This window comes from Carcharhinus amblyrhynchos, chromosome 26, assembly GCF_965287045.1.
Source record: "Carcharhinus amblyrhynchos chromosome 26, sCarAmb.v2.hapA, whole genome shotgun sequence".
Taxonomy (NCBI): domain Eukaryota; kingdom Metazoa; phylum Chordata; class Chondrichthyes; order Carcharhiniformes; family Carcharhinidae; genus Carcharhinus; species Carcharhinus amblyrhynchos.
Window position 1 is genome coordinate 9,371,595 of NC_137349.1, and position 25,173 is coordinate 9,396,767.

Genomic DNA, 25,173 nt, shown 5'->3' on the forward strand with positions numbered 1-25,173 from the left:
ACTCCCCAAAAGAAATCTTTCTGTTTCTTGTTACGAGATCATGCAGAGTGACCCAAGCCAGGGACTGAACCCGGGTCTCTGGCGCTGTGAGCAGTGCTAACCACTGTGCTGCCCACAACTCAGTCTGGACTGGAAATCAATGTCTGTGGGGTACTATCTGCTTCAAATACTTGCAGCTTTATCCAAAATCTTTAATTAAGGTTGATCTTTAATTAATGAAATGAGAATGTTAGATGCAAACATTTATCAAAGGACAAACTGTGCACCTTGGGAACAGAATCAATGGATGACAGATTAATGTGAATATCTGATAAAGATACAGGTGACATCGTAAATGAGATGCATTTGGGGTTAATAATAAACTTCAGATGGATTCCAAGAATTGAAATATGTGTGAACCTTTATTCCTGTTGTGAAAATTGGCATGAATTCCTATTATTAACACAGTTGACCATCCCTGCCAAACAATATTTCTCAGGGGTAGAGGTGTTGGAATGTCTTGAAGGTGGTAAAGACAGAGAGAGAAGTTGGAGAAATGTCAAGGAAGAGCAAGTTATTCTACATCCAAGCAACCACGGTTCACTCGGTTGTAGCTCAGTGGGTAGTGGTCATGCCTCTCGGACAGATGCCTGTGGGCTCAGGTTCCACTCAGAGTCACAGAATTGTTATGGTACAGGAGGCCATTTGGCCCAATGTGTTCTATGGCTCTTGGGGCTAAAAGGGATCAAGGGATATGAGGGGGAAATGAATCATAGAATCCCTATAGTGCAGAAACAGACCATTCATCCCATCGAGTCTGCACCTCCACCAATCCCACCCAAGTCCTACCCTCACTTACCTACCCTGCATAATTCCTCTAACCTGTCATATCCTGGAACACTATGGGGCAATTTAGCATGTCCAATCAACCTAACCTGCACATCTTTGGAAACCAGAGCAAACCCAGGCAGACACGGGAAGAACATGCAAACTTCACACAGGTAGTGAGTGACCCAAGCTGGGAATCGAACCCGGGTCCCTGGAGCTCTGAGGCAGCAATGCTAACCACTGTGCTACCGTGCCGCCCAAGCCACTGTGCTGAGATATGGAGGAGGGGGATAGCAGGACATTAAGTTTTTGGATCAGCCATGATCAAAACGAATGGTGAAGTAGGCTCGAAGGGCCGAATGGTGGGTTTCTAGTTTCTATGGGTGGGATTTTACGGCCTTACTCCAGTGAGATCGGAAAATCCCGCCTGAGGTCAGTGGGCATTTCCATTGTCTGTCCCTCACCCGCTCCGATTCCGTGGCAGGCGGGGCGGTAGAATTCCGGTGTGTGTTTCTGCACCGGTTCTCCAAAATGAGCTGGCCTAGTGCCCTGCCTTTTCCCCATACCCCCGGCTATTGTTTCTCTTCAGGTAATCATCCAATGTCCTCATGAATGCCTCAACTGAATCTGCCTCCACCACACTTCCATCCACCACACTCCAGACCCCAACCATTCGCTGTGTCAAAGAGATTTGCCTGACTCCGGAGTATCGAATGCAAAATCCGGGCCAATACTCCAATGCAGGATTTGGGGTGTGCAGCACTGTTGAAGGTTCTGTCCTTTGGCCGAGCGGTTGAACCGGCGACTGGTGAGAAAGATCCCCTGGAGCGATCTTTAGGAGCTGATCTATCCCTCAATAAGGATCAACGGGCACAGATGACCCTGTGGTGACCTCGTTGCTGTTAGTGGGAGCTTGCTGTCCATAAACTGGCTGCATCATTTCCAACCTTACAGAAGGGATTGTACTTTTAAAAAACTTCTTCATTAACTGTGAAGCACATTGGGACATCCAATAAGATTGGAAAGGTGCTGTTTAAATGCAAGCCTTACTTTCTGGGACAGTCACGTGGAGGCTGTTTGACTGGCTCCCCACTGGCGCATGGCTTCCACAAGTCTCCGGCAGCTGCACTCCTGGCATTGTCAGCTCAGTACACCCACGGGGAGAACGTACAAACTGCACACAGACAGAGACCCAAGGCTGGAATTGAACCCGGGTCCCTGGCGCTGTGAGGCAGCAGTGCTAACCACTGTGCCACCATGACGCCCGCTGGCTCTGTTCTCTTTTTGCAGATGCTGTCAGATCTGCTGGTATTTTCCAGCATTTTCTGTTCTTATTTCAGATTCCAGCGTCTGCAGTTACTTGCTTTTACCAGAAAAGAAAGGGAAATGCGTTGACAACACTCAAGGGGAAATAGAATCGATTGCTGGGGTTTTCCAATGCAGGAACAAGACAAAGCAGTACTCAGTGAATGGCAGGACTCTCAGTTTAGAGGAATAGTGGGATCTGGGGGAGCCTGTTTACATATCCCTGGAGTTGGCAGGACAGGTTATTAAGGTAGTTAAGAGGACAGAGGACATGGGTTACAGCATAGATTAGCAGGGAAAGTTGTACAAAGCTTTGGTGAAGCCACAGCTGGAGTTCTGGCCACCACATTATGGGAATGTTGTGATTGCACTGCAGAGGAGATTCATCAGGATAGAATCATAGATTCCTACAGTGCAGAAGGAGGCCATTCAGCCCATCAAGTCTACACCGGCCACAATCCCACCCAGGCCCTATCCCCATAACTCTATAAATTTACCCTAGCTAGTCCCCCAGACACTAAGGGGCAATTTTATAATGGTAAATCCACCTAATCTGCACATCTTTGGACTGTGGGAGGAAACCGGAGCAACCGGAGGAAACCCATGCAGACATGGGGAGAATGTGCAAACTCCAACAGTGACCCAAGCTGGGAATCAAACAGCCTGGGCTCTAAGCCCATAAGACTTAAGAGCAGAATTAGACCACTCGCCCCAGTGAGTCTGCTCTGCCATTCATTCATGGCTGATATTTTTCTCAAACCCATTTGTTGCCTTTTCTCCATAACCCCTGATTCTCTTATTAATCAAGAACCTATCTATCTCTGTCTTAAAGATATTCAACAACCTGGCCTCCACAATTTCTGTGGCAAAGAGTTCCATACATTCACCACTCTCTGGCTGAAGAAATTCCTCCTTATCTCTGTTCTAAAGGATTGTCCCTTTATTAGTCTGAGGTTGTGCCCTCTGGTTCTAGTTTTTTCTACCAGTGGAAACATTCTCTCCCCATCCACTGTACCCAGGCCTCGCAGTATCTTGTAAATTTCAATATAGATCCCCCTCTAAACTCCAACGACTACAGACCCAGAGTCCTCAACCATTCCTCATATGACAAACTCTTCATTCAGGGATCATTCTTGTGAACCTCCTCTGGACCCTTTCCAAGGCCGGCACATCCTTCCTTAGATATGGGGCCCAAAATTGCTCACAATACTCCAAATGGAGTTTCAGAAGTACATCCCCGCCCTTGTATTCTAGCCCTCTCGACATCAATGCTAACATTGCCTTTGCCTTCCTAAGTGCCAACTGATCCTGCACATTAACCTTAAGAGAATCTTGAGCAATGACTCCCAAGTCCCTTTTTGTTTCTGATTTCCAAAGAATTTTCCCATTTAGAAAATAGTCTATGCCTCCATTCGTCCTTCCAAAGTGCATGACCTCACACTTTTCCACATTGTATTCCATCTGCCACTTCTTTGCCCACTCTCCTAACCTGTCCAAGTCCTTCTGCAGCATTCCCCCCCCGCCCCCCCCCACCGCTTCCTCAATACTACCTGTCCCTCTACATATCTTTGTATCATCTGCAAACTTGGCAACAGTGGTTCAATTCCTTCCTCCAAATTGTTAATGTACATTGTGAAAAGTTGTGGTCCCAGCACTGACCCCTGATGCACACCTCTAGTCACCGGCTGCCATCCTGAAAAAGATCCTTTTATCCCCACTCTCTGCATTTTGCCAGTCAGCCAACCCTCTATCCATGCCAGGATCTTACCCTTAACACCATGGGCACTTAACTTATTTAACAGTCTCCTACGCGGCACCTTGTCAAAGACCAAAGTCAGGCTAATCGGCCTATAATTTCCTGTCTGCTGCCTCCCTCCCTTCTTAAACAGCGGAGTTACATTAGCTACTTTCCAGTGCTCTGGTACTCTTCCTGCCTTCAGTGATTCCTGAAAGATCACCACCAATGCCTCCACAGTTTCCTCAGCTATCTCTTTTAGAACCTTGGGGTGTAGTCCATCCGGTCCAGGTGATTTATCCACCTTCAGACCTTTTCACACTACACTCACCTGTGCCCCCTGACTCTCCTGGAGCTCTGGCATTCCACTGGTGTTTTTCATCGTGCAGACTGACACAAAGTAACCATTCAGTTCCTCTGCCATTGCTTTGTTTCCTATTATTACTTCTATTGAGTGGAGCTTTTCAGATATGAAGGGATAGGGGGGTTGTTCTCCTTAGAGCAGAGAAGGCTGTGGGGGGACCTATCATAGAATCATACAGTGCAGAATAGGCCCTTCGGCCCATCAAATCCAGACTGATACATTAGAAACACCTGAACTTCCATCTAATCACATCTGCCAGCACTTGGCTCATATTCCTGAATGTTATGATGTGCCATGTGTTCATGCAGGTGCTTTTTAAAGGATGTGAGGCATCCCATCTCCACCACCCTCTCAAGCAGCGCATTCCAGACCATCACCACCCTCTGGGAAAAAAAAACTGTCCTCACATCGCCCCTAAATCTCCTGTCTCTCACCTTGAACCTATGTCCCCTCATGACTGACCCTTCAACTAAGGGGAGCTTAGTTCTCTATCCACTCTGTCCGTGTCTCTCATAATCTTGTACACCTCGATCAGGTCGCCCCCTCAGTCTTCTCTGCTTCAACAAAAACAATCCAAGCCTATCCAACCTCTCTTCATAACTTAAATGTTCCGTCCCAGGCAGCATCCTGGTGGATTCTCCTCTGCACCCCCTCCAGTGCAATCACATCCTTCCTATAATATGGTGACCAGAACTGCACACAGTACTCCAGCTGTGGCCTCACCAGAAGTTCTATACAGCTCCAACATGACTTCCCTGCTTTCGTAATCCATGCCTCGATTGATAAAGGCAAGTGTCCCATTTGCCTTTTTTACCACCCTACTAACAAGCTCTTCCATTTTCAGAGATCTGTGGACAAAGCCCCTTTGTTCCACAGAACTTCCTCGTATCTGACCATTCATTGAATACTTCCTTGCCAAATTACTCTTCCAAAGTGTATCACCTCACGCTTTTCAGGGTTAAATTCCATCTGCCACTTATCTGCTCATTTGACCATTCAGTCTATATTTTCTTATAGCCCAAGACACTTGGCCCCACTGCAATCCCTCTGCTCAATCTACCACCTCTATCGCCTGATTGAGGTGTATAAGATTATGTGGGCTATGGGCAGGGTGGATGGGAAGCAGCTTTTCCCCTTAGTTGAGGGGTCAATAATGAGGGCGTCTAATATTAAGGTGAGGCACAGAAGGCTTTGGCGGGGGTGGGGGGTGGTGTGCTTAAGGAAAATTCCTTGACAGTGGGAGCCTGGAATGCGCTATCTTGGGAGAGTGGTGGAGGTGGGAAACCTCACAACCTTTAAAAAGTACCTGGATAAACATTTGAACTGTCATAACGTTCAAAGCAATAATAAGCCAAGTGCTGGAAAACGGGATCAAATAGATTTAGGTTGGAATCTTACTGGCCAATCTGCCATGGGAATCAGGGCGGAGCATGGGAAGGTATGTTGACCTTGGGCAGGATCTTTACAGTTTCGGGTCGAGCGCAGCCATAAAATCCCGTCCATAGTATTTTTTTTTGGTGCAGACCTGATGGGCTGAAAGGCCTCTTCTGTACTGAATGAGGTTCGGCCTCTGAAATTCTACCAGGAAGAACTGCTCAGGTGCTGTTTTGTCATATATATAAAAAAATGTAGAATTTTAAACCTGAACAAGTATTTCTTCTTTTTTTTGTGTGTGGAAGGGAAGAGCAACCTTCATTGTAATTACAACAACGTGCTGTTATCAGACAACAAAGGGCTAACCACGTCAAACAAAACCTTTCGTCAATCTGCTATTGCAACAGGTGCTAAACATGTTTCGATGCTGTTTGCCGTACAGAGCTGTTTTACCTGTGTTGAAAGGATTGATAAAGCTCAAGAGGAAATAAAACCTGTTTCTAGGACTTTCTAACACAGGAACAAACTAAGAAAGTACTCAACGAATGCAGCATACTAGGTCTGCCAATGTTAATATTCTCCACGGCCACGGCCCTCCCCCCTTTTCATCTCACCCTTTCAATACATCCTTCCTTTCCCAATACTGTGTCCCAATGGCTCATTAACCACTCTGAGTTCCTCAATCTTGGATGATTTTATTCCTTTCTAAGCCTATTGTGCAGGCACCTTTTAATTGGATATTCCTAAATGTGGAGGGGTTGCAACACATTGCTAAAGTATTTAATCCAATTGGAACAGCACTAAATTATCCCTGAGAGAACACAACAGCAAAGCTGTTCCATGTGAAGGGCCAGAGATGCAATTTTGCAACAGGTAGTCCAATTAAATTGAAAGGAGTTTAAAATCAAGTGGAGATATTTTGTTTTCAAGAAGATATATAAAGCTGGCATTGGGGGTCAGAGAAACAGATCAGCACCTCCTTTTAAATAGTATCATTTGTCATAGTTATCTCAGATTTCCAGTCTCATTCACATTTTGCTTTTATCATTTAGCTTTGCCATTCCAATATGAATTATTTCACCATGCTAAATGCTATTTGTTCTGTGTCTGCATGTTTGTGGACTTAAAGTACTTCTGAAGGCTTTTACTGCTGCCTACTTCTGAATTTTGTATCTTCTGAAATTATTTCCTTATACTCAGTTTGTTAACATATATCAACAGTTATTCTGACCTTGAGGGGGAAGGGATATTATGCTCCCCCTAAAGGCCTGGGGGAAAAAGCTTGTTTGTCAGCCCTGTATTTTCTTGGCCCCTGCTGTCCTCTCCCCTTTTAACCCCTTGGGCTTTAACTCAGCTAACAAGTACTCCTATTTTCTCTGCACCATTAATTAGCTGGCAACCTTTCTGACTCCCTTCAATATTGAATCATCTGCCAATAATAAAAAAAATCACGTTTCCCCCTGGCTGTCTCCTTGTTTGAGGAAACATAACCGAGGCGCAGTTCAGCAAAGATTTAAAATTATGTGAATTGAGGCTGTCGCAATACTTAAAGGCAATTCTGGGTGTGGTGCCAATCATTTGAATCAGTAAGCTGTTAGGTATAGCTGCTGTTTCGTTTCCCTGCTCGCCGGAGAGTGCCCTTCATACCTTGAGAAGGGTCTTCAAGTCTTAACGCTTACTTTGAATCTGAACTAAGTCTTGCTGCGAACCTTCAAAAGGTAGGAATCCTTCACTTGTCTTCTCACCTATTTGCATTTTCTTCGGAAAGCAGCAGTATTTTTGACGGGAAATTGCCAAGTTGCTGCAAACGATCTCTACACTCCTGCCCTCTGTGCCATCCTGTCTCCCTCATGAATGATAGCCACGCATACAGAGGAGGCTCTTCGGTCCATCGACTGTGTACTGGCAAAGCTGCGCTAAATCTTGACTAACCCCTTAGTCTTGAATGTTGTGACATTTCAAGTGCTCATCTATGTACTTTTTTTTTTGAAGATTGTGAACCTTACTACCCCCGTCCCCCCAGACGATGCAATCCAGACTCCCACCGCCCTCTGAGTAAAAAGATTTTCCTCAGATTGCCTCTAAACCTCCTGTCTCTCATTTTAAAATTAAGCCACCCCACTATTGAGCTTGTCCGTACTGCTCATGATTGTAGACACCTCAGTTAGGTCCCCCTTCTGCCTTTGACCATGGGTCATCGGCACTTGACATGTCAGTTCTTTTCTCTCCTTACAGATGCTACCAGACCTGCTGAGATTTTCTAGCATTTTCTCTTTTGGTTTTAGATTCCAGCATCCGCAGTAATTTGCTTTTATCCCCTTCATCCTTTTCTGCTCTAAAGGAGCCAACCTGTGACTATTCAATCTCCCTTCCATAATCTCCTTTCTCTGTCCCCATCCCCATCAACCTGCTTTAATTCACCCACATTGTCCCCCCAGCCTGACTCTGTCTCTATTCATTCATCTCTGCCTCTCCTTTCTGTCCTTCTCGCTTTCTGATGGAGGTATGAAGTGAATTGGATCCGTGGAACTAATTTGATGTATTATTGTCATATGTATCAACATACAGTGAAAAGTGTTCTTTCTTGCACGCTATCCAGACAAAACATACCGTTTATGGAGCACATAGGGGAGAAAGAAAGGATAGGGAGCAAAAGATAGTGTTACAAAGCTAGGGTGTAGAGAAAGATCAGCTTAAAGGTAGGTCCATTCAAAAGACTGATGGCAGCAGGGAGGAAGCTGTTCTTGAGTTAACTGGTAAGCAACTTTTGTATCTCAGCGGAATAAGGTGGGAGAATGTGTCTGGGGTACATGGGGTCCTGGATTGTGCTGGTGACTTGAGTAGAAATGTACTGATATTTATAAATGGAGAAAAGCCTGGAAACCGTCACGACAACGGGGCAGGCTCGAGGGGCTAGATGGCCTACTCCCGCTCCTATTTCTTATGTTCTTGTAACTTGACTAGGGGGCACAGGTTTACGGTGCGAGGGGCAAGGTTTAAAGGAGATGTACGAGGTGAGTTTTTTTTCAGAGTGGTGGGTGCCTGGAACTCGTTGCTGGGGGAGGCAGTGGAAGCTGATACGGTAGTGACTTTCAAGGATTTTGGGTAGAGTGTACGTTACCCCTGATGTGTGATGAACATCATTTAGCCTCGAGCTACCTAACCAACTTCTAGATTGTAAAGAATTGCTCCTTTTATCCAGTTACCAATTGGAATCTAAGGATTCTGACTTTCCTAAAGGGCTGTGCCTTGAAGGATGAATTTTTTTGTCATTGTTTTAAAGCAGATTTACACGACAAATGTTCAATGACGTTAGTCAAACTCAGAGGTTGTTTTCCCTCCCTGGTCGGGCACTATTAAAAAATATGAGGGAGGCACAGTTTCGGGATAAGGGACAGATCATTTATCACTGAGATTAGGAGAATTGCACACTGCAGCAATTCACCAAAGACTCTTAGACTGCACCTTCCAAACCTATGACCACTAGAAGGACGAGGGCAGCAGGTACGTGGGAACGCCACCTCCCGCAAGTTCCACTCACCATCCTGACTTGGAAATATGTCACTGTTCCTTTGCGGTGACTGAGTCAAAATCCTGGAATTCCCTCCCTAATGACATTGTGGGTCAACCCACAATGCACGTGGGCTGCAGTGATTCAAGAAGGCAGCTCACTGCCACCCTCTCAAGGGCAACTAGGGATGGGCAATAAATGCGGGCCAGCCACTGACACCCCTGTCCCAAGAATGAATTAAAAAAAAATTGGAATTCTCTATCCGAGAGGGTTGTGGATACTCCGTTATTGAGTAATTCTGAGGATGGGAAAGATAGACTTTTGGTATCTGAGAATCAAGCCCAAAATCAGCCATGATTACGTTGAATGGCGGAGCAGGTTCGATGGCCGAGGGTCTACTCCTGGTTCTATTTATTGTGATCTCTGTAGCCTGCTACAATGTAAAAGTGTGCAAGACACTGTGTACATATGTACACACATACTCCTTCATAGACACTTGATTACTGGTATTACACTGTCTGAGTACAGCATAGAATATGTATCCATATCTGGAAAGTGCAGTTGTTCATGTGATTTGTCACAAAACTGGAGAGTGCCTTGGTATTTAACTACTGACTCAGAGAAATTGATGCAATAATCGGAATGACGGTGGTTGAGGGGTGACCTGATGGAAGTCTACAAGATTATGAGGGGCATGGAGAGAGTGGACAATCCAGAAGCATTTTCCCAGGGTGGAAGAGTCAATTACTAGGGGGCACAGGTTTAAGGTGCGAGGAGCAAGGTTTAAAGGAGATGTACGGGGCAAGTTTTTTTTAACAGGGTGGATGCCTGGAACTTGTTGCCGGGGGAGGTAGTGGAAGCAGATACGGTAGTGAATTTCAAGGATTTCAGGGAGAGTATACGATACCCCTGATTTGTCATAAACATCACTCAGCCTTGAGCTACCATAACCAACTTCTAGATTGTAAGGAGATTGGGATAAGACCTGTCAGGGAGAGAGGGAAGGAGCATGAGATGCGGGAGGAGAAAGCATAGGGGCAGAAGTGGGCTGGGGAGACGGAAACATGTAATACCAGTATGGAACAGAACAAAGTTCTTGTTGACATTTAGTTATGGGCACAGAGCTCCTAAGTGTGGTCCCTTTCAACCAGATTTGCTGGTAAAGATTGCCTTGTTCATCATTTTATCTTTCTTACTGAATGGCGAGAGATATAATTGATGATATTCCATTGTTTTGCAATGTCCACTGCTCATGGTCACACTTGTTCTGCTTTCCCCGGGGGTATCATTGGCTTTGCTGAATCCAATCCCACTGGCTTGAAATTTCCTGGGACATTTTCAATTAGTTGCACACTTTTTTTATAATAAAGGGTGAGTGAGTCTGGTAATCTGACTTCAAATCAAAATACTGGAAATATAAGTCTGGTGGGATCTGTAGACGTGATGCGGAGATGCCGGTGTTGGACTGGGGTAACCGTAGTGTGCTACCAAATAGTGCTGCAAACTAGTTTCTCTGGTTACAACTGCTTTTAAAAACTGTCCTATGCTCATTTACCCACACCCACCCCAGGGATCAGCTCACCCTAGGTGTCCTGTATTTATTCCACTAATCCCTCGATAAATATTTTTCCAAATGTCACAATTAATTTTTGCCTTTCATTGTTGTGGCAAGATACTGCCCAACACTGATGTTAGCTGGATTGGGTTCTCCCCCTTCTTTAACGTGTGGAGTATGCAACATTTTGCAATCATTCAGTCCTGTTCTGATAATCCCCCTCCCCCCTCCTACAGGATGACTAGAATGCTGTGGCTATTGTCTATCACAATTTCTGAGTCTGACCTTTCTGCTTTGTTTCTTGTGGGGGTGGGGTGAGGGGACGGGATTAATCTTGGCTCCAAGACCTTGACAAACTGGGAGGAATGTCAACGTCATGCTTCTTGCTGTAACAATGGGTGGAGAAAGTCTAGTTGATAAGTAGGCAGTAAATCTCTGATAGTTTAAAGTTTGTTCAATGTCACAAATGAGGCTTACATTAACACTGCAATGAAGTTACCGTGAGAATCCCCTAGTTGCCACATTCCGGTGCCTGTTCGGGTTCGCTGCTGGCATGATGACACAATAGGTTAGCACTGTTGTCTCACGGCATCAGTGACCTGGGTTCAATTCACTGGCTGAATTAACTGTCTCTCTGGAATCTGCGTAGGTTTCCTCCTGGCGCTCCGGTTTCCTCCCACAGTCCGAACGACTTGTTGGTTCGATGCATTTACCCGAACAGGTGCTGGAATGTGGCGACTAGGGGATTTTCACAATAACTTTATTGCAGTGCTAATGTAAGCCTTACTTGTGACACTAATAAATAAGCTTAAACTTTAAATGCTGGGGAGAGTTCAGCATGGCCAATGAAGCTCTTTCTGACTGTGGGAGGAAACTGACACGGGGAGAGCGGGTGGGCTCCACACCCAGTGTCCCAACCCGAATCCCTGGTGTTGTGAGGCAGCAGTACTAAAATACTGTGCCATTATGCACCATGGCTTTGCTTGATTCATAGCAGCGCCTCTGAGTCAGGACCTTGTACGTCCAAGGTTTGAGCAGGGACCTTGGGTTAACACTTTTAGTGCAGTACAGATGGAGTGCAACGCTGTCAGTGGTGCCATCTGTCAGATGAGACATTAAATTGAGGTCTCCACCTCCGGTGCAGGGAAAGGATCCCAATGTACAGTTCTCCAATTGCTTTGTATCATGGAAGCCTGGAGACTTGTATGGAGGACACATCACTGACATCAGGTGACATGATTTGACGTCAAAAGGGAAGGTTCCGGACTTTAGGGAAAGGCGTGACTATTCCCTGGAACACTGAGACCTGTTCTGGAGCAGGGCTGCTGGGCAGTTAGAAGAAAAACACATTCAGAAGTCAAAAAAGATTTCTTGGATCTATACAAAACGACATAATGTGTTCATTGCGCATCTGTAGTAACTACTGCACCTTATGAGTGAGGAATAAACCCCCATTTACACACTCGAGCCTGAATTGGTGAAGGAAGCATCAAGTTACATGACCTTTTTAGCATATTGCTGTTGTCTATTTTTATCCTTTCAAATATTGTACTACTTCCTCCTATGCATTGCTGGTAGTTCCCTCTTCTCAAATACAAAACACAAAGGACAGCACAATGGCGTAGTGGTTAGCACTGCTGCCTCACAGCACCAGGGACCTGGGTTCGATTCCTGGCTTGGGTCGCAGTCGGTGTGGATTTTGCACATTCTCCTCGTGTCCGTGTGGGGTTTCCTCCGGGTGCTCTGGTTTCCTCCCACAGTCCAAAGATGTGTGGGTTAGGTTGATTGGCTGTGCTAAATTGACTCTCGTGTCAGGCGGGATTAGCAGGGTAAATGAGGGGTTATGGGAATGGGGCCTGGGTGGGATTGTGGTTGATGCAGACTTGATGGGCCGAATGGCCTCCTTCTGTACTGTCTGGATTCTCTGACTCTATATACTCATTTCTTATCTCAGCCATGTCCTATCCCTCCATAGTAAACACTCCTTTTGGTTCCCGATCAGCCCAGCTCTATATAGATAGGAAAGAGTTAATCGGTTCCCTTTTAACTGCTAAAAAAGTTCCCTCTACTTTTTTTTTGTCTCCTACTTGTTCCCTTTTTACATTTCTTCTGTACATCCTGTGGTATTAAATGCTAACAGAATAGACATACTAAAGGGCAAATGATGTGGTGCTAACGTTGGACAGTCATGTACTCAGTATTGTGAGATGCATCTGTGAGGATTAATGTCCTTTCCTGACAACTCAAAGAATATGTAGTGTGCGTAAATGAGTATACATCTTGAGCGGCACAGTGGTTAGCACTGCTGCCTCACAGCACCAGGGACTGGGGTTTGATTCCCGGCTTGGGTCACTGTCTGTGTGGAGTTTGTACGTTCTCCCCATGTCTGCGTGGGTTTCCTCCAGGTGCTCCGGTTTCCACCCATGGTCCAAAGATGTGAGTTAGGTGGACTGGCCATGATAAATTGACCCTTAGTGTCAGGGGGACTAGCTAGGGTACATGCGTGAGGCTATGGGGGGTAGGGCCTGGGTGGGATTGTGGTCAGTGCAGACTCGATGGGCCGATTGGCCTCCTTCTAGGCAGAGCACTCACACAGACTAGTCAAACAACCTGGTGTGGTCATACCTTCATGTAACCATGCCTTACAATGTCCCAGGCACCACAATCACCATCCCTAGGAACCTCCTGCCCCAGGGCAGACACACCAAAGATGGAACCCCTGGGAGTTCTCAGCACTCTGGACTCATGAAGCCTCATGGGAACAGGCCAAATCTGGACAAGGAAACTTCCTGTTTCTTAGCCACCTGCTGCCCTTCCCACCCCCCTCAGTACTGCTCAATGTTCAACACCACTTTTAGACAACATGGAGGGTGGCAAGTGTACCGAATGTGCACTGGATTGGAGCTTCAATGTCCATCACCACCCAAGCTAGCCGAATCATAAAGGATACGAGCGCTAAACCGATGGTGAGAGAATCAACAAGAAGGAAAAACATGCTTGACGTCATCCTCAGGAAGAAAGGTCATCGATGAAGCAGCAGAAGATGGTGGGACCTCAGACAATAAGGCATTAAGGAACTCTAACTGCAGTCAATGGGAATCGGGGAAATCTTTCTCCGCTGGTTGGAATCATACCTGGCGTAAAGGAAGATGGTGGTTGGAAGTCAATCATCTCAGCTACAGGGCATCACTGCAGGAGTTCCTCAGGGTCGTGCCCGCTATCTTCTGCTGCTTCATCAATGACCTTTCTTTGATCATAAGGATAGAAGTGGGGATATTCATTGTGCAGCATCAATATTCAGCACCACTCGTGACTCCTCAGATACAGAATGTCCAAAAGCAGCAAGACTTGGACAATATCCAGGTTTGGGCTGATGGGTGACAAGTGACATGCATGCCAGGCAATGACCATCTCCAACTAAAAACTGGACCGGCAACAAATGCTGTCTACAAGAACTGAAATGAAGCATGGAATCCTGGGGGTGAGTAACTCACCTCTTGGTTCCTCAAAGCCTACTTACCATCTATAAGGCATAAGTCAGGAGTGTAATGGAATACTCTTTACTTGCCTGGATGAGTGCAGCTCCAACAAAACTCTCAAGCTTGATACATTTGGAACAAAGCAGTTCTTAGATTGGCACCTTATCCACCACCTTAAACATTCACTTGTCCCTCCAAAAGCGATGCACGGTGACAGCAGCGCGTACCAACGACAGGATGCACAGCAGCAACTCACCAAGACTCCTTTAACAACACCTCCCAAACACACCCAGAAGGGAAAACAACCACCTAGAAGTTCCCCTCGGAACCATTCACCACTCTGACTTGGAAAAATATTGCTGTTCCTAACAGCACTGTGGGTGTACCTACACCACAGGGCCTGCGGCGGTTCGGGAAGGTGGCTCACCAGCAGCTTCTCAAGGGCAGTTGGGAATGGGCAATAAGAAAATGCTGACAACACCCACATTCCATAAAATAAAGTAAAGTTGGCAATAGATATTTACAATCTGTGCTAATGGTCCCTAACCTTTAACGTCAGAGCACACCTTCAATGTTGTAATAGGAGGCACACCTATTTCCTCCAACTAGACTTCCCTCGCACAAAAGCTTTTTATTTCTATAATCTCCCAAAAAGGATGCCAATATAATTTTAGTTAGCTTACAATGAAAGCCTCAACACCATTTGCATGTCAAATATAATAACAGAATCTGTGTCTCATTTTTAACTTTGGTTCCTGTTTCTTGCCTTTTTGTCTTGCTGGGACCTTTTTTTGCTTTTCAACCTCTCCCTGTCTTCCCTCGCTTCTTCTAGACTATTTGTGCCTTTTTTTTTGCACAGGGCCTTTTGTCTTCAATTCCAGAGTCTTTGATTCCCAAAGAACCTGCGATCTCCTGTGTGATTTGGATTGTTATATTGGGAACCTGAACGGTGTACGTGACAGGCAGGGAAAGGGCTGCCTGTGTGCAGTTCTGATATTTTTTAAAAAAAATTACCCTGGTTAGGCCCACGTGTGTGGACCTGCCAACTTTAGAAATACGAACTGCCCAGGTTTGGCCCGTTCCCAGCCTTGGAGACCCGAGGTTCATCGGGACTTAGGAATGCCGACCGTGGAGTTAGAAACAAAGATTTGATTTTAGCTTGTGCACCTCCCATGTTTAGTAACTTTAAATCTAAGTTTGCGGCGGGCGGACTTGTGGGGCCTTCACAGTGGCGCACCGGTTAGGAACTTCTGCTCTACACTGTGCAAAAGTATAGACAGTACGCGTGTGAATTATTATTCATGTAACGTTATGCAAAACCTCTTTTTATATGCTCCATGCAGCATGTTGCAACAAACGTTAAGACTGTACAATGGTTATAAACCACATTTTATGAATGTGATGTAATGCATTTTGGAAAGCCTAATACAGATAGGAAATATACAGTAAATGGCAGATCCCTTAAGAGTATTGGCAGGCAGGGGGATCTAGATATACACTGAAAGTGGCAACGCAGGTAGAGAAGGTAATCAAGAAGCATGCTTGCCTTCATCAGCCTGGGCATTGAGTATAAAAATTGGCGAGTCGTGTTCCAGCTTTATAGAATCTTAGTTGGGCTGCACTTGGAATATAGTGTTCAATTCTACTTGCCGTACTACCAGGAGGATGTGGAGGCTTTGTAGAGGGTACAGAAAAGATTTACCAGGATGCTGCTGCTGGGTATGGAGGGCATCAGCTATGAGGAGAGGTTGGAGAAACTTGGTTTGTTCTCATTGGAATGACAGAGGTTGAGGGGTAATCTGATAGAAGTCTACAAGATTATGAGAGGCGTGGATAGTCAGAATCTTTTTCCCAGGGTGAAAGAGTCAGTCACTAGGGGCATAGGTTTAAGGTGCGAGGGACAAGGTTTAAAGGAGATGTGTGAAGCAAGCTTTTTTACACAGAGGGTGGTGGGTGCCTGGAACTCGCTGCCAGGGGAGGTAGTGGAAGCAGATACGATAGTGACTTTTAAGGGACATCTTGACAAATACAGAAATAAGATGGGAATACGGTCCCTGGAAGGACAGAGGTTTTTAGTTCAGGCAGGCAGCGTGGTTGGTGCAGACTTGGAGGGCCAAAGGGCCTGTTCCTGTGCTATAATTTTCTTTGTTCTTTGGAAGCCACTTGTTTTGCCTCTTTTTGACCTTTTAGGTCTCTGGTCTTCTAGGAAAATCCATCTCTGGGTGCTCTCCCTTTCCCACTCCAGAGGTGAACAGGTAGATTGGCCATGCTCAATTGTCCCAAGACATGTAAGTTAGAGGGATTAGTGGGGTAAATGCATGGCATTATAGAGAAGGGGCCTGGATAAAATATTCTGTTTGAGAATCAGTGCAGACTTGATGAGATGAATGGCCTCCTGCACTGTAGGGAACCAGTCAATGCCTTTTAGCACACTATCCCTATAATCCTTTACTTTTATTGTTAATCAGAAATCTATCAATCTCTGCTTTGAGAACACACAATGACTGAGCTTCGACATCCCTCTGGGGTCGAGGATTTCAAAGATTCACAAACCTCTGTGAAGAAACGTCTCCTCATCTCAGTCCTAAATGACTCTCCCTTATTTTGAAATTGTGCCCCCTGGTTCTAGACCTCCAACCAAGGGAAACATCTTACCCACATCTACTCTGTCCATTCCTTTAAGTATTTTGTAGGTTTGAATGAGATCACCCCTCATTCTTTGAAACTCTAAAGAATATAGTCCCAGTTTGCCCAATCTCTCTTCGTAAGACAGTCCCACCGTCCCTGCAGCAAGTCTGGTGAACATTTGTTGCCCTTCTTCTGTGGCAATAATATCCTTTTTGAGGTAAGGGGACCAAAACTGCACCCAGTGCTCCAGGCGCTGTCCACCCAACCAAGCTCCCACACAGTTTAAACAAGGTCTCGCTACCCCTAGGTGCGAATCCACTTGCGTCAAGGCCATTTGCCTTTGTAATAGTTTGTTACTCCAAGATCAGGGCACCCAGGTCCTCTTGTACTTTTACAAGTTTTTATCTGCAGTGTGATCAGGTGTATCCGCCTCCAAGAAGTCAAACAGAAAATCTGACGCGCACAATCCTGATTCTGCAGCCTGTGAGAGATAAGACTGACAAACAGTCATCAATTTCCTGTTCCTGTAGTGTTCCTTGCAAATGTAGGCAGCAACTCCTGTCATGTCGATGGGGGAAAGGTTTTAGTAAGCATTACAATTAATCTGTTAATAAATGCACTAGTTGCTTCTTGGCCTCTTGTCTAAGACGAAGCCAAAGATTGGGGGAGTGGGGGTGATGGGGATGGCTCATGAGGTCAGCTGGGATCTTGTTTGTCTCTCTTGTGGGGCCCATGAATTGGACTCAGTGTGAATTTGAATTTGGCATTTGGAACAAGCAAGGAACGGATTAAGGGCTTTGCCCTCAATTTGCTCTGCACATTGACTTTGTAACTTTTAAAGAATGGAGCAACTTTTTAATAGAATCGTAGAAATACGACAGTGCAGAAGGAGACCATTCAGCCCATTGAGGCTGCATCGACAACAATCCTAACCAGGCCCTATCCCCGTGTACCTACCGTGTAAATCCCCCTGACACTAAGAGGCAATTTATCGTGGCCAATCCACCTAACTTAGAAGTTATTAAAAGAATAACTTAGACAACTGGCTGCATGCATTTTAAAAAAAATTCATTTATTGGATATGGGCATTGTTGACGAGGTCAGCAATTATTGTCCTCGAGAGAGTGCGGGTGAGCCTGTTTCTGAACCTGAAACAGTCCATGTGGCGTAGACACCACTGTGGGCTTCCGACCCAGCAGCAATGAAGGAGCGGTGATAAATTTCCAAGCTGACGAGATAAGCGGTTGCCTTTCCCGGTGTCTGGCTTGATCTCAGTCAAAAGACTGAGTGGGTTGGAGGCGAATTTGCAGATGGCGTTGTTCCTGCAGTCAGACGTCGAAAAATCCATGTTTTGGTATCTTGAACTGTTTGGATTGTAAACAAGGCACTGTCTCAAACAACAATGACTTTTATTACGCACCATTCTGAAAGCCTCCTGAAACAGTTCACCAAAATGTTCCGGCAAAAACTAACATCAAACCAAAGAGATTTGAAAAGTGTGGATCCAAAATTTGGCCATCAAGATGGGGTTTTGAGGAGCGTCCGGGCGGAGGTTAGAGAAGTCAAGTGCTCTCTTTTATCTCTCCTCATCACACATTCAACTTTCTCCTTTCCCTCTATTGTATTTTCTCTACACAATTTTATATCATATTAAATATTGCACCAATTCCTCCAGTTCCTCAATTATTGGACACCAGCCATTCTCTTTTTTTTAATGTTTTACTCTATTCTTATAGTTACCCAGCCAGTTCTCCGCGTGGTCTGGGCAAAACGAGAATCCATTCCTTGCTTGCTGCAAAAAAACAAATTCAAGTTTGTGGGTGACACAGTGGTTAGCGCTGCTGCCTCACAGCACCAGGGACCTGGGTTCCATTCTGGACTTGGGTGACTGTGTCTGTGTGGAGTTTGTACGTTCCCCCTTGTGGATTTCCTCCGAGTGCTCCAGTTTTTTCCAACAATCCAAACCTGTGCCGGTTAGGTGGATTGCCCATTAAAAAGGGCAATTTAGCATGGCCAGAGGTGTGTGGGTTAGGTGGATTAGTTATGATAAATGCGTGGGACTACAGGAGTAGAGTGGGGATGAGGGACTGGGTAAGATATTTTGTCAGTGTGTCGGTGCAGGCTCAGTGGGCCTCTTCTGTACTGTAGGGATTCTATTAAAAAGTTCTCACGCTCTTAAAGTTACAAAACCAATGTGCAGAACAGACAGGGAAAGCTCTTAATCCACCTCCTTGCTTGCTCTGGAAAAACAAATTAGGATTCACACTGAATTCAATTCATGGTCCCCCACTGGAGAGACAAACAAGATCCAAGCGGAAATGTTGCACCCCAATCTTGGGCTTGACCTGACCCTCGACCTTAGCCTAAGGGTCAATAAGTGATATTGCAAATATGGCTACAATTGGGTGTATGCTCCAGTGGTGATTCTGGGCAGCTGGTTTTAACTGGGGAAATTTGCGGAATATGTATATAAAGAACCACTTTCTACGTGGGTGTGGGGGGAGGGTGTCGGGGGGAAACAGCAGAAGGGGAATGTAATCTGTATTTGGGATATGCATGTTCCTGACTTGCTGAATATTCCATGTTTTATGGATGTACCTCTGGATCCAACTTTTATCTTTACCAGTTTCTCCACAAATTAACATGTACAACTGTGATGTGTGTCTGGACTTTGTGGAAGTCCTGATGTGCTGATCTTTAGGGAAATTGCCCGGGAAAGTGCAACTCTCTGAGAGCAATTCTCCTGCTGCCCAGAACCCTCTTCTGATGTCTCTGAGTTAGAGCGGAGCTTAACTGGATAGTGACCCAGGGAGTGTGAGACAGATTGAAAGCTAGTCTAACTCCTGGGTAACTGCGCAATGGCAACCTCTCCCACCATGCACTCCACAGCTCCAAGCCGTCCCCGCACACGCTACCCTCCTGACCTGACTACCACTTTCCCATCCCGTCCATCTCTCTCACCCATTCAGATTGGGTGTTTAATCTTATCATTGGGCAGCCAGTGACTTGATAAAGGTGTGTGGGGTTCATCGAAATCATAGAATCCCTACAGTACAGAAGGAGGCCATTTGGCCCATCGAGTCTGCACCAGCCACAATCCCACCCAGGCCCTATCACCGTAACTCCACATATTTGGAGTCACGTGTAGGCCAGACTAGGTAAGGGCAGCAGATTTCCTTCCCTAAAGGACATTAACAAACCAGATGGGTTTTACCAACAATCCACAATGATTTCAGGGGTAATAGTAGATTCTTAATTTCAAATTTTTTTTTTATTGAATTCAAATTCCACCATTTGATGTGGCGGGGTTCGAACTCAGGTCCCCAGAGTATTAGCTGGATTAATAATCTAGCAATAATACCACTGGGACATCACCTCCCTGTTGTCCAATGACGTGTAGGTTAGGTGGATTGACCGTGCACAGACTGTGAGGTGAAGGCCTGGGTAATATACTTCTTTGGAAAGTGGGTGCAGACTCGATGGGCCAAATGGCCTCCTTCTGCACTTTAGGGATTCTATGGCACAAGTAAATCCGAGTGTTTTTACAACAACCTTGTAATTCTACAGTCACCATTAGTGAGACTATCATTTAATTTCAGATTAATTTTTATAACTTTACATTCCCCCAATTGCTGAGGTGGTGTTTGAACCCATTCCAAAAATGAAACTTGTCTATACACCTTTTTAAGCACTTTTTTGGGATTTCCTGAAAGGTGCTACATCAATGCAAGTTCTTGCTTCCTTTCCTTTAGTTCAATTGTCCTTACTTTTTTGTTTGTTCTCTCTCTCTGACAGGTGAAGAATGAGAAAACAATTTAGAGTGTTAGAGAAAGCTGCCCTGGTGACCATAGGAATTCTTGGATTGGTGTTCATTTTCAGCCGTGACAGCGCAGTGCAACAGACAGATGAGCTTCCCATGGGAATTATCCAGCCCATCACTGCGTACAATAAGACCACACAGAAGCGAAACATTACTCCCGTGTGCCATCCAGACAACAACATCTCGCAAGTGCCAGCATTCGCAGAACAGCCTCCTCACATAAAGGACTTCCTGAAGCATAAACACTGCAGGGATTTTGATTTCATTCAGAACGTCCCGGGGAAGTGCGGGGGTCCAAGTAAATCGGGGGATGTCTTCCTGCTCCTAGTCATCAAGTCCAACCCTCTGAATCACGACCGGCGAGAGATGGTGAGGCAGACCTGGGGGAAGGAGCGTCAGCATCTAGGGGCCCAAATCAAGAGGGTCTTCATCACGGCCGTCTCTCCTGACCTACGGTCTCGGACGAAGCTGAATCGGCTGCTGGACATGGAGAACCAGCAGCATCAAGACATCCTGCAGTGGGACTTCTCTGACACTTTCTTCAACCTCACTCTCAAACAGTACAAGCTGATGCAGTGGCTGGATGAATACTGCCCCGGGGCCCAATTTATCTTCAACGGAGATGACGATGTCTTTGCCCACACTGACAACATGGTCGAATACCTGCAGAGCCTGGACGCCGCTAAGCACCTCTACGTGGGCTATCTCATTTCGGGTGTGGGTCCCATCCGGGAAAAGTGGAGCAAGTACTATGTCTCGCCGCTGGTGTTTGCTTCCAATTCCTACCCAGCCTACATAGCCGGAGGGGGCATCCTCATGTCTAGGTTCACTGCCATCGCCATCTACCGCTCTGCCCGCGAGCTAGAGTTCCTCCCCATCGATGATGTATACTTTGGCATGTGCCTCCAGAAAGCTGGGCTGACCCCCAGCTTTCACATAGGCTTCAGGGTGAACGGGGTAAGTGCCCCATCTTCTCAGGAAGACTCGTTCAACCCCTGCTACTACCGTGAGGTCCTCATGGTGCATCGCTTCCTGCCCTATGAACTGCTGCTGATGTGGGATGCCGTACACAATAGTAACCTGATCTGTGCCCGAGCCCCACAGCGAGCTTCTTTGCAAAAAGCATAGGGTCGCAAGAAATGACTGAGTGGGAAACGTTGGCAAGAAAGACAGAAAATGCTGGAAAATCTCAACAGGTCTGACAGCATCTGTGGGGGGAGAATAGAGCCAACGTTTCAGGTCTGGATGACCCTTTGTCAGAGCTGGATCCAGACTCGAAACATTGGCTCTATTCTCTCCCCCACAGATGCTGTCAGACCTGCTGAGATTTTCCAGCATTCCCTGCCCTTTATTTCAGATTCCAGCGTCTGCAATATTTTGCAGACATCAGCAACCGTCTGGGATATTGATGTACATATATGTGTATATATATAAAAAAAACTTCTGAATGGAATTAAGTGCGTTATCATGTTATGTTCTGATTGGCCTTGAAGCGTGAAGTCTATATTTGTATTGCCATTTTTTTTCAAACACACAATCCAGCCTGCAGTTGGTGAATGCTGGAAGGATGTTCGACCCTGAGGGGCGGCACAGCTGAGTCCAGTGTCCCCACAAATGCGCACTCGTTCCACAATGGTCTGGAATGCCCAAAGCCGACGCCAGTTGGAGACCCTCATGCCGCTGCGACCGAACAACTCATTCTGCACTGAACACTCAGCTGAGTGCGCACCGAGCCAAGGGGGAGATTTCCATCTGACCTGCTTATGTCTGGACAACATTTCCGTTGGGTTTAACCTCTTCCCCACCAACTTCCACCCCCCCCCCACCACACCCCAAATGCTGAGTGGTTTAAATATTTCTAGAGTGGAAGCACTGAGATTTCAGCACTGGTGTCAGTCATCCAGAGGTAATTTCTGGAGTTGTTCTCGCATAAAGGAATAAATGAAGGGACTTCAAATCATTTATGATGCATTCTGACGCTGTAAAATATGCTGGAATTCTACCGCCTGCCACGGGAGTCGGGGCAGGCAAGGGGAAGGTCCGTTTGACCTTCTGTCGGGCAGGATTTTCCAGTCTTGGGTAGATCGAGACCGTAAAATCCTGGATGAGCTAGGAGTGTGGAAAACTGATGGGCTGAATGGTACCCCTCCTTCTTTGGACAGTTCAAACTGCGGAGTTTTTTGTTCTTGTTGTTGCCTTTTGTCAAACGTATGGATTTAACTCCGTCGTTTAAGTTTGGACGAGGGTTTTGCTGTCTTCATATGATGATGTATGTGTTCTCGCTTTCTTCCCAGACAATCTATTGATATTGTTCATATTTGTGGGACATTGAAAAATCTCATAAACATTCTTTTTTTCACTCATTTGTTTAACAGAATTAGATTTGTTTTAAGAAGTAGATTTTTTTTAACCCCATGCTGACAGATTGAGAGAGATTCTGTTCCTACACAGTGATGTGGATGTGATTCAACATGGGTGTGTCTGTCACTCAGCCCTCTCTGGGGGAAGGCAGAGAGCAATGAGAGAGAGAGGGCAGAGGAGGGGTTGGGCAAAGGGGGGATGTAGGGAAGGAGAGACAGCACTTTAGGGTGGACTGAGGAGCTTAGCAGGAGAGGGGCAACTTGTAGGTGGGGTAAAGGGGGGGTTTGGAGGAGGGGGTCAGGTAGAGAATGAGGTAGATTGAAGGGTGGAGAGGTAGGATATGAACTATTGAGCTTCGTTCATTTGTGTTATGTTCTATATTCATTTGTGGGACGTGGGCATTGCTGGCTGGCCAGCATTTATTGCCCATCCCTAGTTGCCCGAGGGCGGTTCAGAGTCAACAACATTTCTGTGAGTTTGCAATCACAGGTAGGCCAGACCAAGTAAGGATGGCAGATTTCCTTCCCTGAAGGACACTCATTCATTGATGTGACTGCCAATGGGCTTGCAGTTCCCTGTGGGCGTCTCTGGCCTTTGACCCAGTTCTAGACTACGGCATCTCGTGACGAATGACCACGCCCTGCGCTAGTTGGCTGAGGAGCATCGACGATGGCCCTGCCCCGTAACCCTGACAACATGCCTGCCAACTCACCATGTGTCTCACTGTGTGCCCTTCAGCCTTGTTCTGTATGCTGTTCCACCTCCCCCCTTGCAGACCCCAGCAACAGAACTCTGCTTCTCATGATACCAGCTCCAGATCAGCTGAGGATTCATTGTTATCTCTCTCATGGGGCAGCTTTGACAAAGACCAAAATGTGGGAGGCTGGCCAGGAAAACATTGCAACAGTTGATTCCTGAGGTAGCAATGGGATGGATTAAGTTACTTAAAGTTTATTTTTTTTTTAGTGCCGCATTATTTCATTGCAGTGTTAATGAAGTTACTGTCAAAATCCCCTAGTCGCCACACTCTGGCACCTGTTCGGGTACACTGAGGGAGAATTTAGCACAGCTATACACCTAACCAGCAGGTTTTTTGGACTGTGGGAGGAAACTGGAGCATCCTGAGGAAACCCACCCAAACACAGGGAGAATGTGCAGACTCCGCACAGACAGTGACCCAAGCTGGGAATTGAACCCGGGTCCCTGGTGCTGTGAGGCAGCAGCACTAACCACCGTGTCACCTATCAGGTAGCGGTCCTGCCAACAGAAGGTGATGGACATGTTGTCTGAATCTCAATCACCAATTTAGGATTGCTCTAATTCCCTAGGAGAGAGCGGTAAAGGAAGAGTTATTGAGCAGTTAAAAGGCAGAGGTAGAGAGATTCTTCACTAACCAGGGGGTCAATGTTTGTCGGGGGTAAACCTGAGGTCATAATCAGATCGGCCATAATCTTATTGAATGGGTGGGCAGCCTCAAGGGGGTGAATGCCCACTTCTGCTGTGTGTGTGCGCATACACATAACCTCAGGTTAAACTGGTTCAACACGTGACCTTGGAGGTTTGCCCAGGTTTCTATTCAATCACATCAACATTGAATTCAATTCCACTTACTGAAGGATGAGATTTCTTATCTCCTAGAACTGATGAGCCAATAATTGGCTACTTTTGAGGCATTTCCACATCCTCTGGAACATTCCAGTTAGAACCTGTCAAAACAGATTCCGCTAAAACTACTCGAAGATGAAGGAAGTGTTTGATAGGGTAGATGTAAAGAAGATATTCCCACTTGCAGGAGAAAGCAGGGCTAGAGAATCATAAATAGAAGATAGACATTAATAAATTCAGCAGAGGATTCTGGAGGAGCCTTTTACCTAGAGAGAGAGGGCTGAGACACACCATAGCAACGGTAACCATGGCAGCTGTCCCACTGCGGAACTGACCAATGAAGGAAGGCTCCCCCTACGTTGGTGATGCAGCCATGCTTGCCTCTCCACTCTAGCGCTTCCATGGATCTGGCCGGCCCTGCAGCCAAAGTGACCCCTCGTTACCCACATTAACCCCAGGCTGGGCGGGGCCTTCACCCTTCCCGACGAAGCTTGCCTCAGCGACAGGAATGGCACCAGGAAGCTGCCACAACTTTAGTGTCCTTGCCTTTTTGACTGGAAGGACGGAGGCTGAAGGGGAGACCCGATAGAGGTCTACAAAATTCTGGTAGGCGGAGACAGGCTGGATAG

At 46.2% G+C, this 25,173-nt stretch overlaps 1 protein-coding gene across 2 annotated transcripts in view; it reads left to right on the forward strand.

The window, feature by feature from the left end:
* Positions 1-22,936, forward strand: part of LOC145358744 (N-acetyllactosaminide beta-1,3-N-acetylglucosaminyltransferase 3-like) — a 61,397-nt gene extending 38,461 nt beyond the window's left edge. Inside the window, exons 1-2 of one of the 2 annotated variants that reach the window (XM_080213001.1) lie at positions 7,154-7,303; positions 20,554-22,936. In XM_080213001.1, the coding sequence (XP_080069127.1) occupies positions 20,561-21,706 (1,146 nt within the window). In that variant the 5' untranslated portion in view covers positions 7,154-7,303; positions 20,554-20,560 and the 3' untranslated portion in view covers positions 21,707-22,936. Of the gene's footprint in view, positions 1-7,153; positions 7,304-20,553 lie in introns of those variants that run through there. The other variant, XM_080213002.1, reaches the window with a different exon arrangement.
* The last annotated feature ends 2,237 nt before the right edge of the window (positions 22,937-25,173 follow it).